This window comes from Malania oleifera, chromosome 13 (assembly GCF_029873635.1).
Source record: "Malania oleifera isolate guangnan ecotype guangnan chromosome 13, ASM2987363v1, whole genome shotgun sequence".
NCBI lineage: Eukaryota > Viridiplantae > Streptophyta > Magnoliopsida > Santalales > Ximeniaceae > Malania > Malania oleifera.
Window position 1 is genome coordinate 80,195,249 of NC_080429.1, and position 24,719 is coordinate 80,219,967.

The 24,719-nt window shown below is 36.4% G+C and overlaps 1 protein-coding gene across 1 annotated transcript in view; it reads right to left on the reverse strand.

Annotated features, from left to right (window-relative positions):
• Window positions 1-24,719, reverse strand: part of LOC131146130 (agmatine deiminase) — a 43,228-nt gene that overhangs the window by 8,614 nt on the left and 9,895 nt on the right. Inside the window, exons 7-8 of the mRNA XM_058095484.1 lie at window positions 19,688-19,822; window positions 6,202-6,434 (exon numbers count right to left, since the gene is read on the reverse strand). Of these exons, the coding sequence (XP_057951467.1) occupies window positions 6,202-6,434; window positions 19,688-19,822 (368 nt within the window). The remainder of the gene's footprint in view (window positions 1-6,201; window positions 6,435-19,687; window positions 19,823-24,719) is intronic.

A 24,719-nucleotide genomic window follows, 5' to 3' on the forward strand; every position in this document is an offset into this window, starting at 1 on the left:
ATAATTCAGAAATTGCAAGCACTGTTCACCTGCAAATTTTCCAGGAAATTACAGTTGTAGCACTGGTTCAAAACCCTAATTTCCAGCAACCACTTTACAGCACCCCCTACACAATCAAAATCAGAATCTTCTGAAAAACATCACTCTCTGAAATTTCATTGCCATCCAACCACTGGAGAGTATCCACCTGCCAGCTGAAACTTTTCCGGCTGCTCCCCCTCTCCCCACAAGAATCTCCAATTTCCTGCAGCTTCCTTGATACACCGCTGCTCCCACTGGAATCCTCAGCCCCTGGTATGCCTCCAGCCAGAACTTCATTGCCAGAGGATCTCTTCCGGCCCCCACGCACCCCATGTGGCCCACACACCTGTCACATGCGTGAGGAAGTTGCTGAATTCCCCTGTATTATCCAAACCCATTAGATATTGCTCCCAGCTGTGATATTTTGAGATGTTCTCCTGATATTTTGAAGCTTTTTTATTGAAAACTGATTATCAAGTTTTGTTTCACCATTATAAGGATTAATTCAGCTTAATCTTGGACTTTCAGAGCAAATTTATGAGTTTTGAAGGTCTGCCAGCATTCAGATTGAGGCCCAGCTGCTGTTTGAAGGCTGTTTGTTGAGGATTTGAGAAAAGAGAGTTGAGGAATTGCATGATATACCCTGAGAATCTGATGGTCAATTTAATTTGTGTTCAAAACCTTTGGTGAGGTAACCAAATTTACACATTTCTTTCGACTAATGTTTGTATGATTAGGGAAATTAGTGATTATATAATTCCAAGTTTCTTGTTACCATTTAAAGAAAAAACTGCCCTTTGTCTGATGAACTCCTTTAGTTCATTTCATTGCTTGAATTATTGTTCATACTCATACCTAGCTCATTCCTTGTTGCCATGTTATTTGAGATTATGTCAATTCATATGCATTATGTTCGAATAGCTTCATGGGTGTATGTTGTAGTCATTTTAGGATTCATATCACTTGCAGTCAAGTTTTAGTCTTCCTCAGAATCATTGCACCATATTGCATTACCCACGGTTACCAACAAAGATATTAAGTAGTAAAAAGTAAAAGGATAGTGACTTGAGATAAATCTTAAGAGATAATGGTAGAGATAGGATGTTTGGTCATGTGTGTTTACCGTTCCAAACATCAATAGGGAGATCAATGTCACAAACACAGTAATTCTGGAAAATTTTGCCAACTGATATTTCGGATTTTGAGAGAGTCGTGGACTTCAATTTCCAGTTTGGCAAAATTTCAGCCAAAACTTGAGAAATTTTCAAAAATCTGGCAGAAATATTGAAAATTCACGAAAACCTAAGAAAAAGGTGAAATTTTTGAATTTTTATTTTTATTTTTAAACCATTCACAATCATCTATTTAATATTCCAAAAGTTGCATTCACAATTCCCATAAGTTATTATGAGTTTATTATGTTGCTTTGAATTGAAATTGAAATTTTGGTCGACTGCAAATTGAGACACTCGAAATTTCCCTCAAATTGAAATTTTAGCTCTTGGTTATAAGAAGCAAGATCTGTAGACAAAGTAGCCAAAGGCATAGCACTAGAATTGGAGGGGTCTGACTTGCTTTGTGTTGCTGTTGTGCACTTGTGCATATGCCTACGTGGATGAAGGCTCAGGAGAACAAGGAACAGGTAAACAAAAAAAATCCCAAATAAGGAGAGGAAAGAAGAGTAGGCAATGGACAGCAATCATTGAGAATCTATGAGGCTTAGAGATTTAGAGTCATACGGAGTATGAAAGTGACATCAGCGAAGACAAAGAAACGATGCAAGGTAGGACAATCACACTGATACCCTTTATTGAAAACTAGAATACCCTAGAAAAACACACCCGAGGGCATAAAGATCCAATTAATCAACCTTAGGAGTTAATTGATGAACGGGGATGAGGACAAGGGGATGGGAAAGTGGATGGAGTATGCTATTTTAACTCCAAGGATAAAGGATGTCATCTTATTGACAACAGAGAAAGCAGTAATAACTGAATCATTCCACAACACTTCAGGCACATTCATCTGGTATAACAGAGTATGAGAGACTTCCAGATATTTCTGTTATTCCATTCAGCAAATCCATATTTGTCATGGAGAGCAAGCACAAAAGGATTAATGAATCATTCCTAAGGCATTCAAATATGTGGTGAATTGGGTGCTGAAATATTCTATAGCATTGCCACTATGAAAAATCTGAACAAATTAAAATGTTTAAAACAAAAAGCACTTTTACGAGTCATCTGTGTTAATAATGGTATTGTTAATCTTTTGACAATAAAAAAGAAGATGCTTCTGTGTGAGAAAAAGCATGAATATGAGATCAGATATTGTTAGTACAATTTAATGTAAATTTTTCCACTAGCTATTGTCATTCTTAATTAACTCATACTCGAGTGTGGGAGGATAAATGCATTTTTAATGAGGCAGTTGCATAATTTAGAATATTGTTCCCATTGTTTATTTTATTTTATTTCATTTTTTTTCTGAAATCCCAGTCAGTCACTTGGTTCACTGCTTTGAACCAACATTCACCACTCTTAGAAGCTAGCTTATCCCACCCACCACCCCAAAAACAAAAACAAAAGAAAAAAGACTTTTGACGAAGCTAAGGAAAAGAAATTGCTAATCCAACAAGAATTTCTATGTCAATTCTTTTTTTTTTTAAACAATCATCTAACAGATGAACAAAAGAAAGTCATCTTTGAAGCAAGAATGAGGACATGAGTAAAAGTTTCAAGCACCCTCTTGGCCACAAAGATATCTTAAAGAATGAGCATTTTTCCACATGGTAGTAAATCTGAATATTGACTAGAAACTAGTTTTTGCCCAAAACCTTGATCTTCTAACAACTCATTTAGCCACTCTAGCAGCAACTGTTCTTGGTCATTATGGGGAAACCTTTTATGTAGGAGACACATTAGTTATATTTATATATAAAAATTGAGATATGGTGATATAACACAAGGCCTTCCAAAAGTGGAACACGTGTTAGACGTGCATTCAATTGATTCAATATTGATGAACCTGGAAAAGAAGGTTGAGGGTTCGAACGAACGTATAAAGGCTTATACATTTTCATTAATCACAAAACCGGGAAAAGAAATAGGTCTTATGACGTTGAATGAGGATGTTCATTATTGAGTCTGTAACATTGATAAGCCATACAAATGAGTTATTTGCCTACCATGAGATGATGAGAAAAAATAGTTTTGAGTTCTTGGGTCCTCGGTTGTGGTGTGTTAAAACTCTACGTTGTGTTCAAGTTGCAATGATGTTCTACGAAATGAATCCAGATTTTTTAGTAAGAAAACAAATATATTAAGAGAGAAGAAAAAGAATTACAAGCTAAAGGAGGACCAGAAATCCTCAAGAACTTGAAAAGTAAAATAACAAAAAACTTATGAAAAAAAAAAAAATCTAACACTAAGTAAGAAAGCCCATTCTTAAACCCTCACCAACGTAATTGATAGAAAACTTTAAATTAGCTAACTCATGCTGACCGTTTACCCCTTGCTTTTACCACAATCCAGACAAACTTTCGCTCAAGGATCAGTCAAACATAAACCCATCTTGCCCAATAGTACCATCATCTTCATAGTGACTAACACCTTCTAAGCCTTCAAGGGGAACTTTCCTGCACATGGGAAATGTCTCCAACTAAAATTGTGGAGTCTGAAACATACCCAAAATACGGACAAAATTTGTCCAATAATAAACCACCATTGCATGCAAAGTCACTATCAATATCACTTCCATTATCAGACTCATCACCCATTTCTTTTTATCCTTGATGCGACCACTCTCGCTCTCCTCGTCACCTGATTTTATCATCAATTCATTCGAAGTTTCAACAATACAACCATCAAGTACTTCAATTACAAGAGAGTGTTCACCATATCCATAACTACCCAACGAGAATACTTTTTAATAGACCCATCCAAATCAAGCTTTTCCACACCACTAACAAGCTTATTCCTACCATTATAACCCAGAGTCTCTTGAATATCCATATTTTCAGTACAACTCTGATCCTCCTAAACCTTAACCAAACTCCCTCTATTGCTTGGCCCCTGCTCGTAACATTCCATCATTCTTATTTTGAAAAGAAACTTTTTGAAAAAAATCTGCCACACATTGAAAAGAAATAGCCAAATCATAATCTTTTCTCTTCTCCACTTGCACAATGTCCATATCGTCAAAGCATGAGGTCCCTTCATCCAGCAACCCATATACCAGCCCTAAAAGAGACACCCCACCTGGCTGCAGCTGGTACTCTCCAATTGTCACTGCTGCTTTTTTGTTATTCAGAACCAAACCAACCGAACCATCTGCCTGCTTTACTTTACTCGTAAGCCCCCATCAGCAAAAGTGCCACAACAGTTCAACTGGGCCAGGTCTATTATAACTTTTAAAACAAGCCCTTCCCTCTTCCAGAAGGCCCATGATGCATTTGCATCAGTACTAGGCCCACAAATATGAAGCCCACCATTCTTAGGCCCAACAGCCTGATTACGTCTATTACCTTAAACCTTCTGCAAATTGATTAAAAGGCTGAAAGCCTGCTGCTCTCTGATCCAAACATCACAATATTCTTCATTGATGGTTCACTCAAAGAAAACTTTAGATATGCATCTCAGTGAACCACCATGGCCACCACCTTTTCTCTTCAATCATACCATTCAGCAGCTGCTTGACTGCCTTCCGACGGAAACCTTCTTCATTCCTACAATTCATGCACCTCCTTCCATGAACAAACGACTACAAAGCAAATCCTCCCTCAATGACCTCACACCACTGAGTCTTACCATTTTGCCTTCTAGATACTAACACTCTTAAGATTGGAGCCATTTGATTCATTTCTTCCCAATCCTGCAACCCTTTTGCAAAACTTCTTCAAGTACCTCCTTTCAACCCTCCAGGAACAAAAATCAGAAAACTCCTTTTCATAAGATCAGACTCCCAACTCAAGAAATCTACCAATCGGAATCAGCCTAATCGCCCATAATACAATCAAATTGATCAAATTTCTTTCCCCAAATCTGCTCAAACAAGACCACATCGATGTCAAACTCTATAAGATTCATTGTACCACTGACCTAGTTGCCCTCATCAATTTCTTGTCACATTCGTCTTGATCAGAACTACAAAACCTCCTACCATAGTCCTCTCTATTCTTAGATCAAAGGACTTCCTTTTGATTTGTACTAATCACATGAGATTCTTCTCATGTCATGCCTGTCGTTCAATATCATGGTAAATGAATAAAGAAGATAACTCCCTAAATAAACTCTCAAACAGAACAATTTTCCATAGAAGCCTAATTTTTTTAAAAAACAAAAAAAAACAAAAAACAAAAGGGGGGAACAAAACAACTTGATGGGCTCTGGTAAGACTTATGAGGTAAGTACCACATCAAGTGTGAGTTATTCCAGGCCCTTAAAATATCCGAATATGCCTTCAAAAAAGTCAGGGATTTTTTAAGTGTATATGTGAGTCAATCTTGACAGGATTATATTTACTTATTTTAGAAATAAGTAAATAAAGTGATGGGACCTAGCAAGGGGAAAGCCTCACATAAAGTGCGTCAAGTTTGATTTACATTATTTGGCCCACAACCTACCAGTTCAACCTTTTACGTAAATCAGTAACCTAACATGGTATTAGGGCTATGGTTTCCAGGAGATCTTGGGCTCTAGTCTTGCTGCCAACATTTACTTTGTGGTGGTTAAAAATTATCTGATTCGGTTATTTCCTGTAATTGGTGTTATTCATCGTTTGTTTATCTCTCCATGAGCAATTAAGCTGCATGTGTGGGGAAGTGTTAAACTTAATATACATTGTTGACCCACAACTAAGCAGCTTAAGTTTTTAGGTTTTAGGTGAAGTGGTAATCTAGTGAAGTGTATTGAGTTATTTTGGGCCCTTAAAAGTATCCATATATTCCTCCAAAAATTAGAACCTTCTGGAGAGTATATGTAAGAGAAAGACAGGGTTATATCTTTGCTAATCAAAGAAGGAAAAAAAAAACATTTCATTAATTTACATGTTTGATACTTCAAACCAGAAAAATGACATCATTAATCACAATCTCATTATGATTACTTCAGTCGTGCTTATGGAGGACCAACTAATAAACAAAACCACGACAGTTCAATTCCAGAGATGCATAATGCCTACCTGAATAACTCCAGCTGCTTCCTCTTCTGTCATATAGAGTGGACCTGGCATGTGGAGCTTAATTATTTGTAGCTTTCTACCATTTGCATCTGCAGTATTTGAGAGGACAGAAAACGCTTCTACAGATCGTTCATATTGGGAATCTGATTCATCATCGGTCCAGGACAACAAAACCACACCAGGCCTCACAAAACAGCACATATTGTCAATATGACCATTGGTGTCATCATCACCTGTCATACGCGAACTTACAAGGTTTCAGTTATAACAAATACAAAATACATCCAAAGGCAGTATTTATGATTTTCTGAAGGGGAACCAAAACCCAAGGATGTGCATGAAAATAGCATTGACAATATCAGAACAGAAAAGAGCAATAACACATCACATAAAATGGATAAACAAATAAATTTAACATGAGGAACCCCCAAAGCATTGATAAACAAATCGGCAAGCTAGCTGCATATCAAACTCAACATAAGTGGTAGCAATAAGCTTCAATATGAGTTTCTCCAAAACAAAATGGCAATCGACTTCAATGTGTTTCGTTTCCCATGAAAAATTGGGTTGGAGGCAATATAAAGAGCAGCTTGATTATCACACATTAACTCTACAACTGAAAATGTCAAAAACATAATTCTTCCATCATGTTCTTCAACCAAACAAGTCCACAAGTAGGTGGGCCATAGCTCTATAATCTGATTCAGCACTTGACTTGGCCACCATAGTTTGTTTTTTCTTACTTCTACACAAAACCAAATTACCACCAACCAAGATATAGTACCTAGTTGTGGATCTTCAGTTAAAAGGCAACCCAACCCAATATACATCTGTATATCCCTGAATATAAGTGTGACCCTATAGCCCAATCTACATCTGTATATCTCTAAATATAAGTGTGACCCTATAGCCCAATCTACATCTGTATATCTCTGAATATAAGTGTGACCCTAATCTCGATATAAAAGACCTTCCCAGGTGCACCTTTGAGATATCTCAATATGTGAATTACTGCGTTCCAGTGACTTGTCCTCGAGAATCCAGAAATTGACTCACAAAACTTGTTGCAAAAGATATATCCGACTGAGTGACTGTGAGTTAACTCAACTTTCTAACAAGTCTTTGGTATCGTCTAGGATTAGGCAGCAAATCACCCATATCCATCGCTAACTTGCTGTCCAAGATCCAAAGGGTGTATCAACTGGTTTGGATCTCAATAGTTCAGTTTCATCCAACAGATCAAGAATAGTTCCCACACGAGATCTAGATACTTCTATAACCAAGAAGTATTTCAACGGTCCCAAATATTTGGTTTCAAACTTAGTCTACAGAAAATGTTTAAGATTCAGAATACCTTTATCATCATTGTCTGTAATAACAATATCATCCACATACACAAGAAGAAATATCCTACCCGGTGAAGTATGACGATAAAACACAAAGTGATCCACTACACACTGTCGAAGACCAAACTTGAGTACTACAACACTGAATCAACCAAACCATGCTCTGAGAGACTGTTCTAAACCATATAGTGCCTTCTTGAGCTGACACACTAAGCATTACTCCCCCTAAGCAACAAACCCAGGTGGTTGCTCCATATAAACCTGCACCTTAAGATCATCATTCAAGAAGACATTCTTCACATCTAACTAATGCAGAGGCCAATGACAAGAGGTAGCCAAGGAGAAAAATAGACATACTGATGTAAGTTTGGCAAACGGAGAAGAAGTGTCAAAATAATCCAAACCATTCACCTGAGTGTGCTCCTTAGAAACAAGACGTGCCTTCAGACGAGCCACAGAACCATCAAGGTTGATTCTTATAGTGTATACCCAACGACAACCAACCACAAACTTATCAGGAGGAAGAGATACCAAGTCCCAAGTACCATTATCATGCAAAACATTCATCTCTTCAACCATGGCATTCCTCCACCCAATGTGGGCTAAGGCTTTCGAAATAGATTTAGGAAGGGCAGTAGATGATAGAGCAGTAGAAAAACAATAATAGGAGGATGATAAAAAGTCATAGCAAACAGATTTGGAAATGGGATATTGTGTGCATATGCGTTTACCATTCTGGATAGCAATGGGAAGATCAACATCGAGAATGGTTTTAAATCGCGGTCGCAGGTAACATCGCACAACGGTCACTAGACAAGGGAGATGTAGGTGTTACATAACGGGAAGCGGGCGTAACAGTCATGAATTTTTTTCACGCATGCACAACCATGCCAAAATTGAAAAATAAGCAGGAAATTCATTAATGCATAATTTTTAATGAAGTTTGACTGCTTTTATTCAACTTACAAATGCTTTTTAATAGGCAATATGACTTTTAAATTAATTTTAGTGCGCTGTTTACAAAAAAAAAGGCATATTTTTTTAATGTTTGCATTACTTTAATGGGTAAAAAAATGTAGAAATGTAATTAAAATGAAGAATCAATTAATTAAAGACATAAAATTACTAAAAATGAGTCAATACTCAATATACACATACATGAATTTTAAAAATTATTGGTATCAATAATTGAATACATGAATACAATATTACAAATTTATAACATTGCACATGTCACCACCAAAAAGAATGACGTGGAGGGTCTTCATAATCTGCATCCTTATCTTGAGATTGGGATTGGGATCGCGAAATTATCTCCCCACCCTTGTGGAAATACATTGCTAAATATACCTATGCTTATGTTATTTCGTTGTTGCTCCTGAAAATCTACTGGGTGTGAAAATCCAACTGATATAGTAGGTGCATAACCTCCTCCTTGACCATATCCTGAATAATATCCATAAGTTGGGGCTGTAGCTAGCTCTGGGTAGTGTGGAGAAGAAGACTCACTAGATCCTGACCCACTAGGATAAAGATGAGATGGATAATATGGATCATAGTGTTAAGGTCGTGGATATGCTAGATGAGATTCATATGATTGTGATGATGAATCATCTAAACCAAAGTCGCCAAAACTACGAACCACACCATATTAATCTTCAGTAAAATCATGATCTTGGGATCAGCGACTTCTTCTAGTTTGTGCACAATGACTCCCACTAGAGCTGCCACTGGTAGCACTCCTCCTCCTGGGTTGTGAAGATTGGAACTCTGGAAGAATACCCAAGTCATAATTTTCAGGTATATCATGTAGTCCATAATGACTAGGAGGATATGTATCCCCTACAAATGATGTCCCTGAGTCATACACATAATCATATTATACACCGCCGCTGCCACCACCACAACCACCCCCAGCCCCAGCAACACTACCACCATCCTCACTTGGTGGGCTCAAACCAAGATTGTCATCACTTTGTGTATGTTCAGGGCTTGAACTTGAATCATGCACGTTTATTGGTGGTTGATCACCTCCTTTTGCAGTACCACCAACCTCTTCATCTAACCAATTTGAGTTATCTTGACCATCAAGTAATGGCGCCTCTCTTTCCTCTAACCATGGACTCGAAGGATCATCTTCTTCGAAAATATTGTCCAAATTGATAGGGTTGAAACTATCTTCAATTTCCTGTTGGCTTCTTCTTATTGTATGTCTTAACTTTAGCCTCATGTTGTAATGCACGAAAATAAGTTTTTGTATTCTCATGTGCTTTAGTCTATTTCTTGTTTTCGTATGGATGAGGCTAAAGGTGCTCCAATTACACTCACAGTTCGAAGTTGATGTGGTCTGACTAAGAACTCCAATTGCTATTCTTTGGAGCTTAGGAGCACATATGTCATAATGAATCCACCATTCAGATGCATGAATAATTAAAGAGACTTTTATGTCAATATAGCGTATTTTTCAAAAGTCAAATTTCAACATAAAAATAACAAAATAGATCCATTCATCCATTATTGAGCTAAATTTACAAGGATTTGTTTCTTTCATTGCCCTTTGAGCCAACGGGGTTCCAAATGCCTCTTGCCTATCTCCATACAGCCACAACTAAAAAAGGATGATTGAAATATAATTAATTAATTAGATACATTAATATACATTCTAGAAGGTATTACAAAATACTGAAATAATTCATTATTTAATTCAATATAACCAATAGTTTACTTGATTAATAGCTCGAATTTGAGTAACAATATCAGGTACCAACTTGGTTATCACTTTTTCAACTCCATTCATGACTTCTTTAGCAACTTCAAGAGAGGGTGGGGTACCATAAAGAAATTTGGGGTTCAAAAAATATCCTTAAATTAAATTTACAAACACATTAATCAATAATAGTGTTTTACTGCAACTATGCATAATTTAAAAGTCAAAATAATAAGAAATTGTATTTTATTGACTCTTACCAGCAACATGCAAATCTTGGTGCAATTGAAAACTCGACCGATTGTCAATAATTTTCCAATAGTCTTTGTAGAACCGACAATCTTTTTGAATGACCAACTTTGCCCAATCCATTGCCTTGTATATGAAACCCATGGTTGGCTTTTCATCACCATCAACCAATTTAAGAACTTTCACAAAGGGTTCTTTTACTTTAATTATATCGGAGGTCTTTTTCCAAAAATCTTTCCCTAAGATAATCTTCTACGCATCATGTTGGGCCTGACTTTGCCATTATAACCTTGAGTTTTTCGGTTTTTCCAAGCATCCGAGGTGAACATTTCCCTCAATGCTTGTTTATAGGTAACAATAGTCTCCAAGGCAATAAAGTTGGTGGCAAATCGAGTGATGGCAGGGCGAAGCAACTCTCTATAATTTGTGAATTTCTTTATAAAATTCACTGTCCATGTGTGGTTGTAAATAAAAAAGGCTATTGTTCTTGCATCTTCTAAGACCTTCTTCACATTACTTTTCTTACCAATATCTTCAAGAATAAGGTTTATGTAATGAGTTGCACATGTTGTCCACGAGAGATTGGGCCTCTTCTGCATTAATAATTTCCCTCTTGCCTTCATTTTCAGTTACTACTTGGACAACATTCTCCTCTCCAATTTCTTCAACCACTTTGTCCATTAATATGGAATGAAATTATAGATTTAATAATTACTACTACTCAATTAAAAATATATAAGTCCATAATACTATTTGCATATACAATCAAAATTTGAGAATTATCTGAAATAATATTCAACTGTTCGGCTTGACAAATCAGAGGCATCAACTGACTTATGAAACATGGTGCCTCTATTGCAGTAAATTAAAAAGTTTATTATGTATTGTCTAGTTAGTCCTGACCAACCATCACACATAATGGTTACTCCTCTCTCCTTCCAAATGCCAGCAAAAGAAGATATATAATCTTTCATTTTCTGATACTCTTGCTACAAATAAATTTCAGATACCTCATAGGGTGATGGACCCTTCACCCCCTTTCCAACCTCTACAGCAACATCAAGCATAGGCTGCATAAATAGAGAGTCAGTTACATTTGTTGGGATATGATTATAAATTAGGAATTTTCCAAATGTTTTTCCTAATTTATTTCTTAAACCTTTCAGCACCTTAGTATTTATTTTTGGTTGTTTTGCACTCTTGCTTCTTTCTAAAATATGATCCATTGCCCTTAGTTTAACTTCAGGAGCATTGAAATTGATCCATTGTCGTCCACTACCTCCAGCTTCTCGAACACTATAAGATCGAGCTCTACCGAAACCACTGGCACCACCAATGCCAGAGCCACGTCCCTTTTCATAAATTTTACCCCGTCCAATTGTTCTTGCTTGAAATCGGTGACTCTCTTCCCATTGTTGCTATGATCGTATGCTTTCTTGTCAAGAAAATCTCATTCTTTCTTCTTTCGAGTCTTCTTCATCGCTCAAATTCTCAAAATATCCTCTAATTTGAGCTTCCGCCTCTTTTTGCCTTCTTTTTCATCTCTTTTCTTCTCAGCATATTGTTGTAGATGTTTTATCATTTGTTCTCTTACTTGTGTGGTTACATTCGAGCATCCAGCCACTTGACCTTTTTTATCTACCAAGTGTTGTTTCAAGCGTGTAATGTCTCCTTTAATTATCTTCCCACACAACTTACACATAATAATATGTTCGTTACCATCCACCAAAGTACCAAAATGCCATCCAATGTCCTCACTAGGTAAGTTCTCATTTCCTTTCTCACGTGGCATCTTGATATACTTGATTTGATGATTTCTACACAAAAACACATAGAAAATACAAAGTTACAATCCTTATAAAAAAGTGAAAATAAGATATAATATAATTAGTAAGCACTAAATAGTCCTTCTAATTTTGAAGATTTATTACATAAAAATAAAATAAAATATTTGATTAAAAATAATAAGTAGTGTTTATTTAAAATCTTTAAATAATTAAAAATTTTAAATACTAGATAGACCTCATCTAATAATAAAGTAGGAGTCATAAAATAAATAAATATTAATTATTTATGTACAATATATTTATTTTAAGACCATTAAATTTATTTCTCAAATCTTAGCAATTAGGAATTTAGGATTTTAGGTAGACCTCATAGAATATATAATATATAAATAAAGTTAGACCTGGTATAATATATAAATAATATGATATATAAATAACTAAAGCAATATCTAATATATAAATAAATCTAAACTTGATATAATATATAAATTGTATACTAGTTTAAGATTTAAGTAAACAACAAGAGGAAAAAAAAAAAAAGACCTTGAAGAGTGAAGGTTCAAGAGTGAGAGAGACAGAGGGTGCGCTAGAGGAGTCTCGAAGAGTCCACTCCAAAACCCAAAGTGTCGAAGACCAAAAGGGAGATGGGGCTGGCGGCGACTGGAGGAGCGGCTGCACAACAGGCAACAACTTGCAGAGCTGCAGCAAGGCTGGCTTGCGACTGCCATATAGGCTAGGACAAAGCTTCAAGCCTTCAATTGCTTGAGAAGGGGGGAATCTAAGCCTTCAACAGTTTGACTGCTTGAGGGGGGTAGACGTAGATCTTAGCCTTCGAACTCGAAGAAATGGAGGAGGGGGGAGTGATGGCCAACTGCAATGAAGGGTTCTTCTTATTCTTCAGCTTCCAACAATAAATCAAAGGTACGATTTCTTGATTTCAGTCTTTGGAATGGTAGATCTGCCAAGGATGAGTGGCTGGGAAAGGGGGAAAGCAAGGAATTGTGAGAAAGTTGGGTGGATTTGAAGGAGACAAGTGGAATTTGAGTGTCGGTCAGCGTAACGGTCCATAACGGACTATAACACAGTGTAACAGATCGTAACGGCCGTTACAAACCGTTACGGCCGGGAAGTTTTTTCCCCCGCAATATCGATTCGTAACAGTTTCGGCCTCCCTAATTTCCGTTACACTACTTAATGGTCATTATTTAAAACTATGGTGGTAGCGGAGTCTATAACCCAAGGACTAGGATGAGATCACATGGTTTTAAATAACGGCTGTTATGTAGTGTAACGACCGTTACATAACGGAAAATGGGGAACCAAAACCATTATGGATCGATATTGTTGGGGGGGGGATTCACAGTCGTAACAATTCGTAATAGCCGTTACGATCCGTTACACTGCGTCACATTCCGTTATGCTAACCGATACTCCAATTCTGCTTGTCTCCTTCAAATCCACCCAACTTTCTCATGATTTCCTGCTTTCCCCCTCTCCCAACCACACATCCTTGGAAAATCTACCATTCCATAGACAGAAATCAAGAAATCGTACCTTAGATTTGTTGTTGGAAGTTGAAGAATAAGAAGGACCCTTCATTGTGGTCGACCAACTCTCCCCCTCCTCCATTTCTTCAATTTCTTCAAGTTCGAAGGCTAAGATCTGCCCCCATCAAGCAGTCGAACTGTCGAAAGCTTACATTCCCCCCCTACTCAAGCAATCGAAAGCTTGAAGCTTTGTCCTAGCCTGTTCGGCAGTCAAAGGCCAGCCTTGCAGCAGCTCCGCAAGTTGCTGCCAGCTATACAGCAGCTCCGCCAGTCGCTGCCAGCCCTAACTCCTTTCTAGTCTTCGAGAGTTTGAGACTTCGGGTTTCGGAATGGACTCTTCGAGACTCCTCCAGCACAATCTTTGTCTCTCTCACTCTTGAATCTTCACTCTTCAAGCTCCTTTTTTGTCTTTTTTTCTCTTGTTGTTTACTTAAATCTTAAACTAGTATACAATTTATATATTATATTGTTTATATATTATATCAAGTTTAGCTTTATTTATACATTATATATTGTTTTAGTTATTTATATATCTTATTATTTATATATTATATCAGGTCTAGCTTTATTTATATATTATATATTATATGAGGTTTACCTAAAACCCTAAATTCCTAATTGCTAAGATTTGAGAAATAAATTTAATGGTCTTAAAATAAATATATTATGCATAAATAATTAATATTTTATTTATTTTATGACTTACTTTATTAATAGATGAAATATATAATATTTTTAAATTTTAATTATTTAAAGATTTTAAATAAACACTACTCATAATTTTTAATCAAATATTATATCTTATTTTTATGTAAAAAATATTTAAAATTATAAAGACTATTTAGTACTTAATAATTATATTATATATTATTTTCACTTTTTTATAAGCACTGTAACTTTGTACTTTGTGTTTTGTGCAGAAATCATCAAATCAAGTCTATCAAGATGCCATGTGAGAAAGGAAATAAGAACTTACCTAGTAAGGACATTGGATGGCATTTTGGTAATCCAGTAGATGGTAACAGACATATTATTATGTGCAAGTTGTGTGGGAAGATAATTAAAGGAGGCATTGCACGCTTGAAACAACACTTGACACATAAAAAAGGTCAAGTGACTAGATGCTCAAATGTAACCACACAAGTAAGAGAACAAATGATGAAATACTACAACAATATGCTGAGAAGAAAAGAGATGAACAAAAATAGCAAGAAGCGGAAGCTCAAATTAAGGAGATTTTGAGAATTTGAGCGATGAAGAAGACTCGGAAGAAGAAAGAATGAAATTTGCTCGACAAGAAAACATACAATCACAGCAACAATGGGAAGAGAGACAGAGATTTCAAGCAAGAACAATTGAAGGGGGTAATATTTATGAAAAGGGAGGTGGCTCTGGCAATGGTGGTGCCAATGGTTTCAATAGAGCTCGATCTTATAGTGTTCGAGAAGCTGGAGGTAGTGGACGATAATAAATCAATTTCAATGCCCCTGAAGTTAAACTAAGGGCAATGGATCATATTTTAGAAAAGAGCAAGAGTGCAAAACAACCAAAAATAAATACTAAGGTACTGAAAGGTTTAAGAAATAAATTAGGAAAAGCAGTTGGAAAATTCCTATTTTATAATCATATTCCAACAAATGTAACTAACTCTCCATTTATGCAGCCTATGCTTGATGTTGCTACAGAGGTTGGAAAGGAGGTGAAGGGTCCATCACCCTATTAGGTATCTGAAATTTATTTGGAGCAAGAGTATCAGGAAATGAAAGATTATATATCTTCTTTTATTAGCATTTGGAAGGAGAGAGGAGTAACCATTATGTGTGATGGCTGGTCAGGACCAACTAGATAACACATAATAAGCTTTTTAATTTACTGCAATAGAGGCACCGTGATTCATAAGTCAATTGATGCCTCTGATGTGCCAAGCCGAACAGTTGAATATTATTTCAAATAATTGTCTAATTTTAATTGTATATGCAAATAGTATTATGGACTTGTATATTTTTAATTAAGTAGTAGTAATTATTAAATCTATAATTTCATTCCACATTAATGGACAAGGTGGTTGAAGAAAATGGAGAGAAGAATGTTGTCCAAGTAGTGATTGATAATGAAGGCAGGAGGGAAATTATCTATGCAGAGGAGGCCCAATCTCTACTGGACAGCATGTGCAGCTCATTGCATAGACCTTATTCTTGAAGATATTGGTAAAAAAAAATAATATGAAGAAAGTCTTAAAAGATACAAAAACAATAACCTTTTTTATTTACAACCACACATGGACAGTGAATTTCATGAAAAAATTCACAAATAATAGAGAGTTGCTTCACCCTGCCATCACTCGATTTGTCACCAACTTTATTGCCTTGGAGACTATTGTTAGCTATAAACAAGCATTGAGGAAAATGTTCACATCTGATGCTTGGAAAAACTTAAGGTTTGGGATGGCAAAATCAGGTTCAACATATGATGTGAAGAAGATTATCTTAGGGAAAGAGTTTTGGCAAAAGGCCTCTGATATAATTAAAGTACAGGAACCCTTTATGAAAGTTCCTAAATTGGTTGATGATGATGAAAAACCAACGACGGGTTTCATATACGAGGCAATGATAGGGCAAAGTTGGTCATTCAAAAAGACTGTAAGTTCTATAAAGACTATTGGAAAATTATTGACAACTGGTGGAGTTTCCAATTGCACCAAGATTTGCACGTTGCTGGTAAGAGTAAATAAAATATAATTTCTTATTATTTTAACTTTTAAATTATGCATAGTTGCATTAAAACACTATTATTGATTAATATGTTTGTAAATTTAATTTAAGGATATTTTTTGAACCCTCAATTTCTTTATGGTGCCCCACCCTCTTCTGAAATTGATAGGAAGTCATGGATGGGGTTAAAAAAGTGATAACTAAGTTGGTATCCGATATAGATACTCAAATTCGAGCTATTAATCAAGTAAATATTGGTTCTATTGAATTGAATAATAAATTATTTCAGTATTTTGTAATATTTTCTAGAATATATATTAATTTAGAAAAAAGGGCAGCCCGGTGCACAAAGGGCAGGAGGCATTTGGAACCTTGTTGGCTCAAAGGGCAGTGAAACAAACAAATCCTAGTAAATATAACTAAATGATGGATGAATGGATCTATTTTGTCATTTTTATGTTCAAATTTGACTTTTGAAAACTACGTTATACTGACATAAAACTCTCTTTAATTATTCATACAGTCGAATGGTGGATTCATTATGGCATGTGTGCTCCTGAGCTCCAAAGAATATCTATCAGAGTTCTTAATCAGACCACATCAACTTCGATCTGTTAGTGTAATTGGAGCACCTTTAGTCACATCCATACAAAAACAAGAAATAGACTAAAGTACATGTGACTACAAAAACTTGTTTTCGTGCATTACAACATGATGCTAAAGTTAAGACATACAATGAGAAAAAGTCAACAGGAAATTGAAGATAGTTTCAACCCTATCAATTTGGACTATATTTGCAAAGAAGATGATCCTTTGAGTCCATGGTTAGAGGAGAGAGAGGAGTCAATACTCAACGGTTAGGACAACTCAAATTGGTTAAATGAAAAGGTTGGTGGTACTATAGAAGGAGGTGATTAACCACCAATAAACGTGCATGATTCAAGTTCAAGCCCTGAACGTACACAAAGTGATGACAATTTTGATTTGATCCCTCGAAGCGATGATGGTGGCAGTGGTGCTAGGGCTAGGGCTGGGGGTGATGGCAGTGGTGGTGGCGGCAGTGTATAATATGATTATGGGTGTGACTCAGGGACATCATTTGTAGGGGATACATATCCTCCTAGCCATTACGGACTACATGATATACTCGAAAATTATGACTTGGGTATTCCTCCAAAGTACCAATCTTCACAACCTAGGAGGAGGAGTGCTACTAGTGGTGGTCCTAGTGGGAGTCATGGTGCACAAACTAGGAGAAGTCACTAACACCTAGATCGTGATTTTGCTTGAGATTAATATGGCGTGATTCGTAGTTTTGGCGACTTTGGTTTAGATGATTCATCATCACAATCATATGAATGTCATCCAGCATATCCATGACCTAAACACTATGATCCATATTATGCATCTCATATTTATCATAGTGGGTCAGGATCTAGTGAGTCTTCTTCTCCACACTACCCAGAGCTAGCTCCAACCCCCAACTTATGGATATTATTCAGGATATGGTCAAGGAGGACCTCCTATATTAGTTGGATTTTCACCCCTAGTAGATTTTCAGGAGCAACAACGAAATAACATAAACATAGGTATATTCAACAATGTATTTCCACAAGGGTGGGGAGATAATTTCCCAATCCCAATCCCAATCTCAAGATAGGGATGCAGATTATGAAGACCCTCCACGTCATTTTTTTTGGTGGTGACATGTGCTATGTTATAAATTTGTAATATTGTATTCATGTATTCAACTATTGATACCAAATTTATTTTTCAAATTCAAATATGTGTATATTGAGTATTGACTCATTTTAAGTAATTTTATGTCTTTAATTAATTGATTTTTCGTTTTAATTACATTTCTACATTTTTTTACCCAGTAAAGTAATGAAACTATAAAAAAGTATGCCTTTTTTGTGAACAATGCACTAAAATTAATATAAAAATCATATTGCCTATTAAAAAGCATGTGTAGGTTGAATAAAAGCAGTCAAAATTCATTAAAAATCATGTATTAATGGATATCATGCTTATTTTTCTATTTTGGCATGGTTGTGCATGCGTGAAAAAAATTTACAACCGTCACATTCGCTTCCCATTACGTAACACCCGCGTTTCCTGCACCTTGCGACACCCACAACCATTACGTAATGTTACGCGTGACTGTGATTTAAAACCATGATCCAAAGTCTGAGAGATTTACGCATGAGTCCTAATGTGCATGGTAGCTTAACATGGAAAGACAAGCAGGTGTAGTAAATTTGCCTTGGAAAACAATATAGAAAGACAATCATTCTCTCAAGCTGGACTTTCTCACTTGGGAGGAAGCTTGGGAAAGAATTTCAACTGAATATAATGTAATGAAGAGAGAATGGTGCACAGCTTTTATGTGTAAAGATCAAGAAAAGGCAGGCAATCATTTTCTCAATGCATTGTAGATGGGCGAAGGCTCTGTGAAGGTTTGCTTATGTGACTAAGCACCAGATGGGTGCAGCAGAAAAGGTGGAGCAGGAATTAAAAGCTTGGACACCTTTACGCAGGAGGAGTAACAGTTGACAAGGATCTCTGGGATGCCATCCACTTGGCTGTGTTCTGGCTTGTTTGGAAAGAGAGAAATTTCAGAGCCTTTTGAAAGGAATAAAATCACTTTGGAGCGATTGAAAGAAGAATGGTTTTCTGTCTCTCACTTTTGGTTGAATGCATCGTATTGCATCACGATGTTTATGGACACAATCTCTGTAAATAGCTTTCGTTGTTGGATATTTATAGTTTCTAGGTAATCTCGTCCCCTACTTGGGCGACTCCTCCTTGGAGTCCATTTAGCAATATTTCACTCTCAAAAAGAAAATGTGTCTATTGTGAAATTAAGTAAATCAGATGATAATTGAAAATGAAATGAAAGCTTGTGTTTTTGTCATTATAGCTCACTCCCACTATTTTTCACAAAAGCTGCAATTATGCCAAGAAAACCAGAAAACTAAGAAAGATGATGTCATGCTAACACAAACTAAGCCAAAATTGTAAGAATCATGTTAGCCTTCATAACATGTATGTAACATTTGGGGTGAAAAAAAGTATCTAAATACAAGTCATATAAGAGTATTGCAACTTGTAATATCAAGTAAACAAGAGCACGTACCAAACAATCCACGAGGCAACCAAATGACCTTCTTGACTCCAAGATATGCCTTGAGTTCATCCTCTATCTGCTTTTTAGTCAAATTCGGATTCCTATTTTTATTCAAGAGGCATTCCTCGGTTGTAAGACAAGTACCTGAAAGAAAAATATAAATAGTGAATACATACAACCGAAGCCTTCATCACTAAGACCTAAAAGCTTCAGTTCTGAGCCAACCATGTATATCAAGCCTTAACACTCCCCCACATGTGCAGGCCGATTGCACAGGAGAGATAAATAAATGATCAATAGCACCTTTATAAAAAATAACATAACTTTGAACAATCACATAGTAAACGTGTACAACAAGAATAGAACCCAGGACCGCCTGTCAACATAGTTCTGATAACATTTTTTTTTGGATGAGCAAAATAGATAATTCATGAAAGGGCACAAAGTACAGCAAGACAATGCAACAAAGAAGAATGTGCATAAAGTCTAAAACAGCAGAAGTATCCAGAGAGAAACAGCCCCTGAACCAAGTAGTGAGAGTGGTCAGCCATCTGTCATTCATCAATAAAAGAGGCATGGCTGACCCTTCGACGGCCCTTTTGCTTCTTTCCTTCACAATGCAGAATAGGAATAAGGGACAACACTGTTCTCCTCCTTGACGGAATGATACCCTTTCAAGCCCAAGTTTCCATCTCAACTGATTTAGTTGTGCTCCACTGCTGCCCTATCAAAGCAAGAGCAATATTCCAAAAGTTCCTCGTCCATAGGCAACAGAAGAGGATGATCAACAGATTCAGCTTCATTCTCAGACAAGTATCACCTATTTATCAAGGTAAGGCCTCTTTTCTGCAGATTGTTGATAGTGAGCACTTTCCCCAAGGCAGCTTCCCAAGAGAAAAAAGCTACTTCAGTGTGAACTGGAGTCTTATATATGCATTTTCAGGGGACTGTGGGGCTGATCTCAGTCTTATAAGTCAGATTCTATAGGAAGAACTGACAGGAAAAATGCTATTTTTGTTCAAGGTCCACCTTGGATCATCAGCTAAATTCTTGGAAGGGCAAACAACCACCAATGGCTAAATATATCTATGGAAGTGTGAAAATAATGCCAAATGTTTCTAAAAGAGTGATAAAATATATCATTTTATAAAATGAGACAGCTTCTTGTGGAAATAATTCTCATTAATCGTAACATAGGTGCACGTCTGTATAAATAGACATACAGCAGAAGAATAGAAGGAAAGAACCCAGAAGGAAAGAACCAAAGATGCTAACTTCTAAGGAAACTAAATATTCTAGGATATTCACACATTTACAGCTGAGATTCTCTTAGAAGAAATAGGAAAGTTGACTAAACAGATTTGAAACTTTCCAACACTCCCCCTCAAGCCTGGCTTGAAGATATCTTCCATGGCCAGCATGCTAATGAAGTTTTCAAACTGTTTCTTCGGCAGTCCCTTTGTCAGTATGTCAGCTACTTGCTCAGTTGTCGAGATATATGACAGATAGATTACTCCCTCATCTATTTTCTCCTTGATAAAATGCTTGTCTACCTCCACATGTTTAGTTCTATCATGAAGAACTGGATTGTGAGCGATAGCTATTGCAGCTTTATTGTCACAATATAGTTTCATTGGTAGTGAATTAGTAACCTTTAATTCTTCCAGCAACCTTTTGATCCATAGTGCTTCACAAATTCCATGAGCAACAGCCCTAAATTCTGCCTCTGCACTACTCCTTGCCACCACATTTTGTTTCTTGCTGCGCCATGTTACTAGGTTTCCTCCAACAAAGGTGCAATAGCCAAAAGTTGATCTTCTATCAGTGATACTTCCAGCCCAATCTGCATCAGTGTATACTTCAACCTGTAAATTCCCATGTCCTCCAAATAATAAACCTTTACCTAAAGTCCCTTTTAGGTACCTTAGAATCCTGTACACAGCTGTGAGAAAACTGTGAACCTACTAAGGTTAGTTAATTCAGTTATTTAGTTAGAAAGTCAGCAGACAACTCAGCTTACAATCAGCAGAACATTCAGCAATAAAATTATTCAGTCAGCAAGTTGCAGCCAGTGTGATTCTTATTCAAAGTTCTGTTCAGTTTTTCAAAGTGGAATACAGCTGTCATCCATTAATAGCACAAGAGTGAGTTATTTAGTCTAGGAACTTGTCATATTCTTTGCCTTGTTTCTAGGTTTATTTAATGAGTTGTTAAGTTCCTAGAATATTAAAATTTCCCATCTAGGAACTTGTCATATTCTTTGCTTGGCAATGAAAGATTCTGAAAGCATCAAAGATTTTTTCTCCAAGGTTCCTGAAATAGTGGCCTTATCCCAGTCACTTTAAGTAGTGAAAAAATAGAAAAGAATCTCAAATATCCAGAAAAAAGTGCTGCAGTACTGTAGCTTTTTATATATGTAATTTCTTCATCAAGTCAGTAAATTAAATAGGCATTTTTCAGTACTTCTCTTCTCTGTTTTTTTTGTTTTTCTATTCTTCTGTTCCAACAAAATTTGGTATCAGATCCATGTCGTCTAGCACCTATTCCTCTGCTGGAACTATGTTCAATTATTCTCAAAACCAAGTACCCATCTTCGAAGGAGAAAATTATGGATACTGGGCTGATCAAATGAAAATTTTCTTCATTGCACGAGACTTAAGGGAGATTATTGAAGAAGGGTATGATGATTCAACTTCAGCAAATGATGATTCATCCTCTACAAACACAAGCACAGCAACCTTATCTCAGAGATCTGCTCAGAACAAAGAAAAAATAAAAAATAATGCTCTTGCTTTGAGTTATCTTCATCAAGGGATCAGCAAGACCATCTATCCCCGCATCTTTGGCATTCAAAAGGCTAAAAACGCATGGGAAACACTGCGGAAGGATTTTCAAGGAAACAATAAAGTAGTCTTGATCCAACTACAATCTCTTTCGAAGAACTTTGATTGCTTGGCAATGAAAGATTCTGAAAGCATCAAAGATTTTTTCACCAAGGTTGCTGAAATAGTCAACCAAATCAGAGCTTATGGCGATCGGATAGAAGAAAAAAAGATCGTTGAAAAAATTCTCAAAAGTTTACCACCAAAATTTGATCATGTAGCTCCAGCAATTGAAGAATCAAAAGACCTCTCAATTATGACCATGTTCGACCTCCGTGGTTCTTTAGAATCACATGAGGAAAGAATTAAAAGATCTTCAGATCAGCCCTTGGAGCAGGCTTTTCAATCAAAGCTCAATTTGAACCGGAAAAATCAAGGGAAGAAGGGAAATTTTCATTTCCCAAGAAAAGTATGCAGCTGATATCTTGAAGAAATTTCATATGAAGGACAGTAAGGCTATAAGTACTCCTATGGTTCTAAATGAAAAATTAAATTCTGATGATGGAGCAAAGAAATTCAATGAAAATTAGTATAGGAGTTTAGTTGGATCCCTATTTACTTAACTCATACTAGGCATGATATTACACAAGTTGTTAGTATGTTGTCTAGGTTCATGCACAGCCCAAGTGTACTTCATTATGCAGTAGCAAAAAGGGTATTAAGATACCTTAAAGGCACACTAAAACTTGGACTGAAGTACAACAAAGATTCTGAGCTTGTTTTGACCGGTTTCACTAACAATGATTGGGCGGATCAGTTGATGATCGAAAAAGCACATCGGCATATGTTTTCTGCCTTGGAAATGGCACCATTTCATGGTGTTCAAGAAAGCAAAACACTGTTGCCTTGTCATCTGCAGAAGCATAATATATTTCAGCAACAGAGGCTGCTTGTGAAGGAGTTTGGCCGAGGAAATTGCTTAGTGATTTAGGACTGAAGCAAGAGGGTCCTACAACCATTTATTGTGATAATATGTCAGCAATAGCTCTAACCAAGAACCCAGTTTTTCATGCCAGGACAAAGCATATTGAGGTCAGACATCACTTTATTCGTGACCTTGTGCAGAAGGAAGAAATTCAGCTAGAATTCATCAGCACTAATGAACAAGCAGCAGACATGCTCACAAAACCTATTACTGTTGAGAAGTTTTTGAAGTTCAGAGACATGTTAGGACTCACGGCTTTAGAGGGGAATTTGGGAGAAAGCAGCGAACCTACTGAGGTTAGTTAATTCAGCTATTTAGTCGAAAAGTCAGCAGACAACTCAGCTTACAGTCATCAAAACATTCAACAATAAAATTATTCAATCAGCAAGTTGCAGCCAGTGTGATTCTTATTCAAAGTTCTATTCAGTTTTTCAAAGTGGAATACAACTGTCATCCATTAAAAGCACAGGAGCAAGTTATTTAGTCTAGGAACTTGTCATATTCTTTGCCTTGTTTCTAGGTTTATTTAATGAGTAGTTAAGTTCCTAGAATATTAAAATTTCCCATCTATTCCCCATGTACTCTGCCCTATAAATAGTGGCCTTATCCCAGTCATTTTAAGTAATGAAAAAATAGAAAAGAATCTCAAAAATCCAGCAAAAAGTGCTGCAGCAATGTAGCTTTTTATATATGTAATTTCTTCAAGTCAGTAAATTAAAGAGGCATTTTTAAGTATTTTTCTTCTCTGTTTTTTCTGTTTTTCTATCCTTCTATTCCAACAACAGCATCAAAATGCTCGGGTCCTAGTGAGTGCATAAATTGACTTACCACGCTTGTTGCAAAGGCTATGTCAGGATGAGTATGAGAGAGATAAAGGAGTTTCCCTACCAATCTTTGGTAGTGCTCTCTGTTGATCACTTTTTCAGCCTTAGCTGGTTGGAGTTTTATGTTCGGCTCTATAGGTGTTTCTGGTGCTTTGCATCCTAGCAAACTTATTTCTCCAAGTAAATCAAGCACATACTTGCGTTGGGAAACAAAAATTCCTTTCTTTGACCTTGCAAATTCCATACCAAGAAAATACTTCAAGTTGCCCAAGTCTTTGATCTCAAATTCCTAAGCAAGGATCTTCTTTAACCTCTCTAGCTCATTGCTATCATCACCAATCAAAATTATATTGTCTACATAGACAATAAGGATAGTTATTTTACCTTCACTCGTGTGTCTATAGAACATA